The sequence below is a fragment of the Labrus bergylta genome, chromosome 1, assembly GCF_963930695.1.
Source record: "Labrus bergylta chromosome 1, fLabBer1.1, whole genome shotgun sequence".
Classification (NCBI taxonomy): Eukaryota; Metazoa; Chordata; class Actinopteri; order Labriformes; family Labridae; genus Labrus; species Labrus bergylta.
Genome location: NC_089195.1, coordinates 18,041,561 through 18,054,082, shown reverse-complemented (window position 1 = coordinate 18,054,082; position 12,522 = coordinate 18,041,561). Strand labels below are relative to the sequence as shown.

At 38.5% G+C, this 12,522-nt stretch overlaps 1 protein-coding gene across 2 annotated transcripts; it reads left to right on the top strand.

Annotated features, from left to right (window-relative positions):
- The first annotated feature begins 400 nt into the window (after positions 1 to 400).
- ift27 (intraflagellar transport 27 homolog (Chlamydomonas)) lies at positions 401 to 9,109 on the top strand. Of its 2 annotated transcripts, XM_065955497.1 has the most exons (7): positions 401 to 588; positions 1,102 to 1,181; positions 7,490 to 7,549; positions 7,882 to 7,941; positions 8,276 to 8,393; positions 8,640 to 8,749; positions 8,867 to 9,109. In XM_065955497.1, the coding sequence occupies exons 1-7, from the start codon at positions 555 to 557 to the stop codon at positions 8,969 to 8,971; spliced, it is 567 nt and encodes a 188-aa protein (XP_065811569.1). In that variant the 5' UTR covers positions 401 to 554; the 3' UTR covers positions 8,972 to 9,109. The 2 variants fall into 2 exon arrangements, with proteins under 2 accessions (XP_065811569.1, XP_065811577.1); XM_065955505.1 differs by lacking the exons at positions 401 to 588; positions 1,102 to 1,181 and adding an exon at positions 5,543 to 7,381.
- Positions 9,110 to 12,522: the final 3,413 nt, after the last annotated feature.

Below are 12,522 nucleotides of genomic sequence, written 5' to 3'. Positions count from 1 at the left end.
GCCGGCTAATGAAAATGCGACTACTACTGAGTCTACAGAATAAAGGACGCTTAACGTTTGTATAAACTTGTATACACTTATTATTATTTTATTTTTTTATTTGTCAATTTTATTTCATTCAAAGAAACAATAAAGTTAAGAAAAACAAAACAAACATAAAATCTCAAATTTTGAATGAAAAGGAGCAGAAAGAAGACTAATCTTATAATATCTGCCCCTCTTTCACGAAACATTAAAGATGGGCCACTTTGTCATCACAGATCTACCTGAAAACATATCACATAAACGTCACTGTTTTACGTCATATTAAGAAGCCAATGACAGTACAACTACACACACACACACAAAGTCGCACACAGTACGTACTCGCTGGCTGGACCAATGAACGCCCTCTGTGGGTGGTTGCTAAGAGACGCGTTGTGTCCATGTTGCCGAGGTAAGTAGAAGAAGAAATCTCGAAGCATGGACAGCTAAAACAGAAAGTTTTACTTGTTGAGCTCCCTTTTTTTTTTTAGAGAGAGTTTACCTGCAGTGTGTGAAACGTATCCACTGTAATGGTGAAGTTGAGGGCGAAGTGTCTCCTCATCGGTAAGGTTTTGTACATTCCGTGCTTCTGTCTCAATGTTAATGCTTCGAGGGCTAATGCTAATACATTGTTGCTCCCTAGTCAGTTTAAATTAACGCGCTGGGAGACTAGATAGATAAACAATAGAACTAAAATAATAGCCTACGTCTTGTGAGGGTTCCTCAGTCAGACTTAGTGGGTCGGCACAACAACGTAATGGCTCTCAGTTATCTGCAGTCCAAACAAATGTCCTACATCATTATTGTCCTGAAATAAAAAAAGGCCCTTACACTTTCTCTCTTCATACGCTGTTTTAAAAACGTGCCAGTAACAACTTTCTTCGTTTTCTTGAGAAAGTAGGAGAGTCATTGGGGAAATCAATTGACAAAAGATCTAGTACAGTGCACACCCTTTTTTTCACGCTGAAAAATGAGAAAGCACAAAAAAAAACACTCTCAAACAATGTATAAAATGCTGTCTGTGTTTCTATCACTGTGTGTTTGCGTGCATGTGTGTCTGTGTGTGTTTGTGTATAGGAGATGCTGCGGTGGGAAAAAGTGCCCTGTCCCACATGTTTCACAGTGACGGTACTCTTTTCCAGAAGAACTACAGCATGGTGAGAACTGTAATACATGTATGGAAATGTATGAAAGGTTGTTGGTTTGATCACCTGGAGTTATCCTGTTACGTGTCTGACAGTCTATAGTTCAAAGTATACTGCATTGTATGTGAAGCAATCACTTTTAAGACTCATTTTTAAGTTAACACTGCATTAGATTCACATCACACCATCATAGCAGAGGAATCGGGTTGTAAAACATCTGGTTGAGGGATTAAGGGATTGTGCTGTGCTCTGAGTCAGGGGCTTGCCACAGGCTTATATTTTTACATTCAGTTAAGATAACTCAGACTTTTGATTTTTTTTTTTTTTTTTTTAAGGATCAGCTCATGAGGTTTGATCCTGGCTCGCTGCCAGCCCGAAATAGATAGCAGTATTTTGGGAATACTCTGACCCAGGTGCTTTAAAGTGATACATCATTTATCCAGTATTCAGCCTGATGGTCCAGCTGGTGTTTGGTGAGTTAATCAGCTGGATTTCATTCTGAAGATGCCGCCACAATGTTCATCGTCTCTGTTCAAAGTAATGATAAGCAACTTAATTGTTAGCACTTTTTTTATACAGAAAGGTTAGATCACCACGTTTATAATGTGTTTTATAATATAGAGAATAAGGAGAATATAACCAGACCAATCTATAACAAAAGTAATATTTAATGCAAGCAAAACCATGCAGTCAAATAAATAGCTAATAAAACTGGCACCAAGAACCGAGTATAGAAACGGAAATATATTTATAAAAGACATAAGAAGTAACATGGAAAAAAGTAAATTAAAATGTAATATAGGAATAAAACAATGGCAGAGTAATTTTAACACAATGTCAATATTTATTTTAATTCATAGTGTTTTACGATTAAAATCCATTATTATTATTATTATTATTATTATTATTATTATTATTAAAATGAAACTTTTTTTTAATGTTTCATAAAAAGGGTTTACATATCTTATAGTCTTTGGGAAGTTTGATACTTGAGATAGTACTCCTACTGTGAAGATCTACTCAGTTCTGTATTAGAATAGAATTACTTTATTGATTCCAAACTGGGAAATTGTGGCGTTACAGCAGCAGGTTATCAAACACACAATATTAGCAAATAAAAATTATATAATATTAAATACAAAGTAAATAAGCACTAAAAATATAATAACTAAGAATGAGAATATATACATCCGGGATTTAACTTAGAATTACTTCTAGTCTTCTACTTCTCGTCTTTTGCTGTTGCGGCTCCAAAATTATGGAACGATATACCTCAGCACATCAAGCAGGCCTCTTCTCTGCCTGTTTTTAAATCTCGTCTTAAGACCCATCTCTTTTCCCTGGCCTTTGACACACACTAAGACGTCGACTTATTTCTTTCTTTCTTTTTTGCGTGCCTATTCATTTTTACTTAACTTGATTCTGTATTTCACATGTAGTTTTCTTTTATCTCATGTGAGCTGTTACATATTTTATTTATTCTTCTGGACAGCACTTTGGTCAACTGTGGTTGTTTTAAAGTGCTTAACGAATAAAGTTGGATTGGATTGGATAGTCTTAAATATGAAAAAATAAATACAACATACTTTTGCTGGAGTTGTAAATGAACAGTATTGACATTGACATATTCTGTATATCTGTATATTTACGGTTTACAATAGTTGAACATGAATATGGTTGTTGAGCAAAGTTACATAATGAATCACATAAGTCATATATACATATCAAGCATCAATCAATCAATGGATCAGTAATTCCAGAATAAGAAACCATTGAAATGTCCAGATTAATATCAGTAAAAGCATTTTTTTTTCTTTGCCCCTTATGTTGGTAACAGTTTCAAAACATCTGTGATCAGTGATAGTCAGGATTACATCACATGCCAGTACTTCCCATAGTGCAACTCTTTCCAAGCTTTTCAAGGTCCTGCAGAGATCTACTAAATGTACTACAGGAATCAGCGAAGTGCAAAACAGCATTATGTACCCATTAACGCTGATTCAGAGAAGGCTAATCTGCATTATTTATGCTAATCTGCACGAGGGAGGGAACTGTGTCATTAACCTGACTGTGATATATGGGGTCATAGCTGCTCACTGATTCCCTCTGTCAGTGTTTCAGGGGCTGCTCACTAAAAGCACTATACACTCATGCTATAGCTGCTGCAGGGACAAACAGTGCAGGGAATAACACATAATTCATTCTTAATTTACTTTAAATCCTTGTACCTGGTTATGGTACAGAACGGGTTGGTCGGTAAAATACGATACAAGAGCGTGCGTTTGTGTGTGTGTTTGTTCAACTCCTGCTGCATCAGCTGTATCGGGGCTCTGAGGTGACAGGAATGTCGATAATTAATACAGCAGGATTCTGGAAAGCCACCAGAACAGGTACTTAACAAGCACAACCCCACAAACACTGTACTACAGAAGTGTACAGAGTTTCTTCATACCGAATAGGCAAATGTACCCTCGAGTTTGTGATGCTGGTCGTGTCTGTTCATGTTGAACCACTAGAGTAGAGTACTAACAAAGTAGAAAGGCGCAGACATAGTGCTGCATATTTCATTTACACTGATATGCTTGCTGAGCTCTATGAAAGCCTTAACACATTGCATTAACACTGCTGCAATATGTGAATATCAAAAATCACTGCAATAATCCAGAACACACAGCTAAAGTTGTGTAAAAACTGCACATTTCATTCAGAGTAGACAGATGACGGATGGTGTATCAAAAGGTAGAGGGAAAGCACACAGCACACACATGTATAACTGTAGATCAAGCCCCCGAGTCCAACACTTTTTTGTAGCTGGATGCAATGCAACAGGCACCCTTGGGAATGTGCTGGTCACACTATCTGCTGTTGCTATGCAACTAAAACACCTACTTGAAGCCAACCGCTTGTTTGATAGAACTTTTAATATTATTAACTTCAGTTTTCTTGTAAATAACTGTAGAAACATCTTGGCAGCCACTGGTCTGATTCATAGGGAAATGTATTATTATTTTTTTGGCACGTTTCTGACTCGCAAAACTGCAAAGATATCTTTAGTCAGTGCTGTTTTCTGTTAAGTTTTGCTGAGTTTGACATTGTCCTGAGGATAAACCTTGTTCATTTTTCAACATCAACGTGACTTTGAAACATTTGTATCACTCTGCCTCAGGTGTTCTGAAAACTTTTGAAATGGTTTTAAAACAAATTAAGTGTAAATTATAATAATAAATAAAAACAAGGAATAAAGTCTTCGTCACACAAAGTCTTTTGGGGTGGATTAATGTATTTTTAATCAAAAGAAATATGCGAGTTATTGATAAACACAAAACGACATCTGAAGAAAAGATAATTATATATACAGTATATAAGATAATAAATCAAGTATGATAATGAAATTGGACTTTGAAGAACTCTTCAGGTCTAGTAAAGGCTTGTGTATTGTGCTTTGTGTTATTTTCAAAGTTAAAGTTTGTCATGGCTGTTAGAGCAGCTGAGATCTCCACAGGTTCTCCCTTATGTCCTTTAAATTGTTGTCAAAATAAAGTGACATTAAAAGTGATGTTAAAAATAGAAAATTGTTCACATTTTAGGACAGACGTTGTAGGCGGACGCCACCACAGTAATGGCGGCTTGTAAACTTCCGGTAATTCTTGAGATTAGTGTATAATCATCCATCAGAGGAGCATTAGCAGTTGAATCATTATTGAATGTGACACGTCAGGTTTTCTCTGTATGATTTCACTGCTGATGGAAACGAGGAACAGTGTGTCCTTTCCATCCAAAGTAAAGACAAAGAATGCAGCACTCTGAAGAGTTACTCCTCTTTTTGTAGACGTCGAAGTCATCCCTCATGTTCTTCAACTTTTCATCTTGAAGGGTAACAGAAGCTGTCAGCCATTCTGCTCACGTCCTTCTTTGAAAATGTCAGACGGCCCGTTAGCAATATTCCAAGCTTATTTGTTACTAATAGGCCCTCATTGAAATTCCAGTGAGAGGCTTCCTCTGCATCACACCAGCTCATTAGACCGCTGTGGGATCGCCATGCGCGCGCATGTGTGTGTGTGTGCGTGTGCGTGTGTGTGTGTGTGTGTGTGTGTGGTGTGTGTGCGTGTGTGTGTTTGTGGGTGTGTACTGTTAGATCCTGTTATGAACTGTTTCTGTGTATGAATCAGGTAAATGTTGGTCTTGTGTGTGGGTCTGTTTGTGTTTCACAGAGGCAGCGACTATGAAATGATATGTGTGTGCGCGTGTGCGCGTGTGTGTGTGTGTGTGTGTGTGTGTGTGTGTGTGTGTGTGTGTGTGTGTGTGTGTGTGTGTGTGTGTGTGTGTGTGTGTGTGTGTGTGTGTGTGTGTGTGTGCAGTCTTTCAGTCCCTGGCATTTGACACGCTCAGTTAAGTGTGAGCTCTGGAGATCAGATCAATTTAGAGTTTGGTGCTGATGTGAACAAACCTCCCCTTGCTTCTTCAAGGTCACTACTGCTCACACCAGCGGTTACTTAGTGGCCAAATGCAGCCTGCTACCATCCAGTCCACTTAGGACTTCATTAGATCTCCAAGCCTGTGAAGAACGTGCATCTGTCACAAGACCATATTTATCATATCCTGCTGCTTACCCTGTGCTGCCTGCTCTCTAATATCTTTTTATATCATCCTCCTTCACCTCTGAGATCCACCCTGTATGAGTTTTAATGTCCACAACCTTCACCCCAAAACTTAAAAGCGATACTCTTTCTTGAAATGCCCGAGGAAACAGCATATCTAAACTTATAAATAAGTCTCTGATTACATTTGTTATTAATGCAAATTCATATTTTGCCATCTTTGTTTTATTTACTTTAAATTGATTTTGTTTGGACAACATTCCCCATTTGAAAACCATGACTTCATTAGCTAAGCCGCTGTAATCAGTGTTATTGAGTACACAATGATTCACATACTACCTCGTATGTGAAAGGGTTGGCCTAACGTCACAAGTCAACAGAGAGTAATAACCAACGCTGCAGATCTTCTCAGTTCTATCAAGCTTTACACCATCTTTCAAATATCTAGTTTTTAACTTTACAGTTATGGTTCACACGTGGTGTTTGAAGAAATGTAGCTCTGTAGATGGCAACTAGCTAATCAATATAGTTCAGCATTTAAGGGTTGAAGTCGAAATAAAATTCCTCAAGGGTTGTTGGAATGCAAAGGAGCTGAAATAGCTGTTAAAAAAAAAGAATATAAACGAGATGACACAAATAGGTGACTGATTGTTTTTGCTGTGTGTGACTTGGCATGTGTGATTAAGACTTTAAAACAGACCCGAAGATGGTGCCATGCCTGTTAAAAGTACAGCTGCACACACGTGATACTAATCATTCTTGATTCAACATTTCTGCCCCACAATCTAATCGGTCATTTAACCTCTGCTGCCTTCGTTTCATTAACTTCTATGTTCCCCTTCTTTTTATATCTAGAACATTGTCAGCCACTTATGGGCCAAATCTTTGCGTGGTGTTTTGTACAATCAAACAGTCTCGCCAAAGAAGAACCATCACTCTGTCTCGTCTTGCCTGCACTGTTTCACCGTCAAAATTCAAAAAGGGAAAAAGAACTTTGAGGCAATAACAGTGGTCTGCCAAAAGAGCCTAGAAACTTAACTACAACAAAAGCCAAACTACTAGCTACCAGTAAATGTCAACCTCAGTATAAATGAAAACCTCTGCCCTTAGATTTTCGATTAACCTTTAAGACTCTCACTCTGTCTTGTTGCCACAGTTGGGCCCAAATGTTGGGCCTGTATCTCTTTGAGGCTTCAACAGAGCTGCTGTGTGTCTCCCTAAAGGCTTTTTTCTTTTTTCTTTATTGAGATGTTGAGAATAATACGATTCAGAGTAATGGAGACACATGAGAGAAGCTTTCAGGACAGTGAAGCTGCTTTTATGCCAAGCCAAGCTGCTAATTAGTCATGCTTATGTTTAGACATTAACAATAAATCATACCAGACAGTTTGTTTTGCTACTGTGCAAAGTGTCAACTCTGTGCCAGCCAAACATCTCTTTTCTCCTCTTCTTTTTGTCTTCTCTTTTTTTCTTTCAGTATAAAAGGTAAAGACAACGTGTAACAACAAGCTCAGCCACGATCTGATTTGACTAATTCAACTTTTGGGAGAAAAATTAAAGAAACTGTCTACTTCAAAAACACACCCTACAGCTTGTATGAAGAAAACACAGACGGCAAGATGTTTGCACGATCACATTGGCCGTTGAGAGATCAGGTGCAGGCTGTAGTCAGGTCTCATAGCTTTGCATTGCATAGTGCTTATTATTTTGTTTGTTTTGCAGACAACTGGAGTGGAGCTGCTGATGAAATGTGTCAGCATCCCAGAGACCAACGACAGTGTGGTGAGTCCAAACACGGGAATATGTTCCTTCTGTATTTGCACCTTTAGGGTGGGAAGTTTAAACAGTGTCATCAGTGGACATTCTTGTTGTTGACAAAAACAACAAAAATGTCCACTGTGCTGTCTTCATCTGGTGTGTGTGTGAATAAAGTTTTCCTGGACTTAAAATATAATTTCTTTCTTCATCTGTATTCAGTAAGCAATAGGGCTGCATTGTAGAAAGAAAAGTAATGCGAAAGCTAAAGGAATAGGAAGTTTAAAAACCATGTTATTTGATTTAATCTGCATGTACTTTACCTCTTCCCTTCCTTTCTCCTCGCCTCCGCCCTCCAGGAGCTCTACATCATAGACTCTGCAGGGAAGGAGACATTAGTGGAAACCTGTGAGAAAATGGTGAGACTTGTTCCATTTACATGAAACAAGTGAAATTTACCATCCAGGCGTCCTCATCCTCAAACACTGACACCTAAGGTGGATGTTGAACTGTTATTTAGTTTAAATAGAAGTTAAAAGAAGTAAGTTGAGATGGTAATCACCCACAGTGCCCTCACTGGAGTGTGGTGTCATTACAGCGGAAATAATCAATATCAGGATGTTGTGAATCGATATTGAATTTTGAGGAAAAACATATCAAAAGGCATAGATGAATCAATTCTTTCACTCAGCCCTTATGATGATTACTTTGTCTTCCTTCTTTTTTGACCATCCATCACCTAACTCTCCTCAGTGGGGCGAGCTGTCGTTGCTGTGTCTGGTCTTTGACCTGACCAGTGAGCAGTCTTTTGCCAACTGCAGCCACTGGATGGAGAGAGTACGTTCCCACTGCCAGAGTCGCCAAGTTTCCGGTAAATATCTCTTTAGGTCAAAGTATCTGTGCATCAGTCGCAGACTAAATCAATAAAATGTGAATTATAAATAACATGCAATGAAAAAAAATGCATTCATTTCTGACCTCAACCACATTTCAATTAACACTGACAGCCCGAGTTTAAAAAATCCTGAAATGTAAGCCCTGGTGTTTTTTTAAATGTCATTGTTTCCATTTTGCTTTTCTTTGTATGTGTGTGTGTTTTTGAATGTTCGTGTCTCAGGTGTACTTGTTGGCAACAAGTCAGACCTGTCTGCTAGAAGGGAGGTCCAGGCATCTGTCGCCCAGGAATGGGCCCAAAGCCAGGGGCTTGAGTACCATGAGACATCGGCTGTAAGTATATCTAAAGACGGACATTATATTTTATCAAATTGGTTGTGTTGTGTGACTTTATGAGTACCAAACACCATTAATCATCCCAACCCTGAGACTGTGTGTTGTCTGTTGCAGAAGGAGAAGGAGAACTGTGATGCCCCGCTCCTCAGTTTAGCCCGGGCCTTCCACTCTCTCTACAGAGAACGTCTCGAGACCATCCAGAACCTTAGTCCAGGCTAAAGCCTTCCAAAGTCACAGGATAAGAGACACATGGGTTTCCATTCAGATCATTTATTTATTAAACATACAAGTTAATGTCAACTCTGAAAAATGTCTTGATATGACAATGAATAAAGTTGTTGTTATTTTATGATAAAATGTGTCGTCTTATCTACTTGTTGGAGGAAAGAGCAGAGTCTGTTCCTCACTGCTCTTATTTTCTCTCCTCTGCAAAGATGTCTGCTCCTGATTTTGAGCAGGACAAAAGGTTGAAACTCACCCTTATTATTGCCTCAAATGTATTCTTGTAATCACAATATCACTTTCTCTTGCCTACATCCTTTTCTATTCTCTCCCCATCTCTTCCTCTGCTCTTTTCTGCTGCTTCACTTTCTCTTTCTCTCTATATCAGGTTTTATCTGTTGCTTTAAAAAAATACTGGTCCTTTATTCTTGCTTTCTCTGATCTTTTTCTTTATCTCTTTTTTTCTTTTTCATCTAGCTCTCTCTCTCTCTCTCTCTCTCGCTTATTGTGTTAACTCCCCAGCTGCAGCCCTCTCACATTATTTCAGGCATGTCCCAACTGTGGCGCTAACAACCAGTAATCACCGTTCCAATTAACTGTCTCCCATTCAAACCAGGTCAAAGCCACATCCTTGTTCTCTCCCTGTTTCTCAGGCCAGCTGCCGCCATTCAGTAGGCTCAAGCCAGACACAATGGTTTTTATCTGATTACGCTCAACATTAAAGGTGACTGCAGCATGCAATAATCACAACACAGTACTCCTGTCCTATTTTTGAAATTCAGTCCTTGTGTGTTAGGAATTTGTAACAAAAATGGTTCCTCCTCGTCTTTTCGTACTTTCTGAGTGGGTGGTCATAATTATAGCAATTAGGATTTTTCTCCTTCTCTTTATTTACACCCCTTATTGCGTGTTCATTTTTTTAATGAATCAGTACATAGATTTTGCAGGTTGTCCTCCATTTATGCCTGTCCATGAGCATACAGGTCGGTGACATGCGCTACATTGTCAGCTGTAATAGTTTCCTTTTGCTTCGACGTGCTTCACACGTAAAGGTTTAACACAAGCACTTGATCATCCGGGATAATAACCTGAAGCACTTGAGCAGTATCCTTCAGTATGTCTTCTTTTCATTTTAAATGGAGTATTATGTCTTGGGAGCAACACTCAATAACATCTCCGGATGTAGCGTGGGTTGTTGGGTTATTGCTTTGGGACAGACTTCTCATTTCCACTGATATTGAAACGGTTGGTCAGCAATAATAGAAGCGTCGAGATAAGCCTGTTTTGATATTTCTTTACTCTTCCAGTGTGCTCAGTTGCCTGTCTGTACTCGGAGCAGTTTTTCACTCTCAATCATTAGTATTCAAAACCGGTTTTCTCCCATGTCTCAGACCTATTGACCAGCAGGAATATCTGCTGTTCACATTTTCAGGCACAGGGGAGATAAAAATGTTGATAGCAGAACTCCCATTGAAGTCATCGAGGTCATCTCGCACCTAGAATGAAGATCAGACTAAAAAGAAAACTGACATATACTCACACTAGATCCCTGCTGCAGAGCATTAATATTGCTCCACTATTTGGATGTAAAGTTAGTTCACCTCTGATTTTGAGCTTGAATGGCTGAAGATCATTTAATGAAATCCTGTAATGTACTCAGTGACTTTTTGCAGCACTCAGCAGACCTCTTATAAATGTTTTAAAACTGTTCATGCCTAACATATTCATGCTTACATGTGCCATTATGTGGATGCTTTTGCTTTTAGTCTACCGCTCTTATCTGTGAGCTCTAAAATTGATTTAGATATCTAAAAATACTTACAAAAGAGCAGAGCACTGTCAAGAAAATCGTATAACTACCACCAACTCGACTGTGTTCCACAGAAAATATGAGGATTTTCTGCTTCCCAGATGATCTGCAATAAGAAGACTTAATGTGTAGGAATATATTATAATTATTATAATTTTAGACTAATTATAAAGAGTTGTGGATTATCAAACCAATCAAAGTTTTCATGGTTTGTAAAAAAACTGTTGAATCAAAGTTGAATTTGCTTGATCATAGAAACGTATTTGACCGGTAAATTGTTCACCCAAGCTAAACATGTAAGCTGGTCTAACATTCAGACATACTAGAATGTATTTAAAACATAAATCATCATGTGACATTGACTGGTGGGTTCTCATGATAGTAGAAATTCACTGGTAATTATCATAAATTAAAACTAAAGGGCCTTTAAAATGACAGTTGAAATCTTCCCACGTGCTTTAATTGCCAAACCTTGAGTCAACACCTCAAGCACTAATTGCTATGTTGGGTAATTTTGTTTATACATGGATTACCTCAAAATGTCATGTGGCCATATGTTCAAACTTTACAAATGATGTTTACTGCGATCTTTCAAATCATGTAAAAGCAAAAGCATGTCTGGTAATTAGCCAATTACACTGCATTGGCAGCCGCAATTAGCCTTCGCAAATCAATCTGTGCATAAATGTCCTGTCTGTGCAAGGTCTACTCTGGGACATGAGGGAGGGGGTTTGTAGCTATTTTTCCACTGCAGTGCTTCTCACCCAAACAAACACACAGTTTTGTATTCATGTCACAGCCTGAGCAGAGGGCAAAGAGTTCCAGCTCATATTTTATCTTACACCTAAACTGGCCCTGTTTCTCTTTCTCATGCAATTTTCCTTCAGATCAGCTCTTTGTCTGCCTGGTGACTTTTCAATTTCATTGAGTCTGTTTCCAAACCTTAACACCAAAAATTAATAAGTAATTCATTTCTGCAGGTTAATTCCCATTCACCATTTAAATTATGGAAGTCGTGCCCCAAAGCAAGCCCACCAAATAATACCATCATACCGTAATTGTAAATGATTCTAATCCATATTAATGCAGATTTTTGATTGAATGATTTAATGATGGAATTGACCTCAACCTCGGTCTCTCTTACTCTCTGTGTGATTGTATGTGTGTGTGTGTGTGTGTGTGTGTGTGTGTGTGTGTGTGTGTGTGTGTGTGTGTGTGTGTGCGCGCGTGTGCGTGTTGAAAAAATAGTTTTGTAGCCCCTAACTGTCTGTGACCTAAAAAGCTTGCTAATTACAGGTGAGGAAACAGCAGCTGTTCCCCTGAATCTGCTACAGTCCCGTCTGAACTGCAGAGTGACAAAAAAATCCGCCATAAAGTCTCAAAGCTGACAGCACAACAACAAATATGTTCTGTTTCTTTACAAACCTCTCTGCCATTTCTTAAATACTCTTTCAGGTACACTCTTTTTTTTAAATGGTTTGTAAAATAAAACATACATTCTTCAGACCTAACCTCATGACACACATTGTAAAAAGGACGGTAAACACAATCAAAGGCTGACGTCCTTGATGGTTCATCCTGAAATGTGAAATAGTCGTCATAAAAGGAGTAACATTTTAGGGCATTAAGTATATACTCGCTCTCTAGCCTAGAGGTAGGGCAAAAGGATGAAACCACTTCATGACTACATGATCAAATCCGCAGCATACGATAGCTACTACCGGTAAAGCTCAGTCCA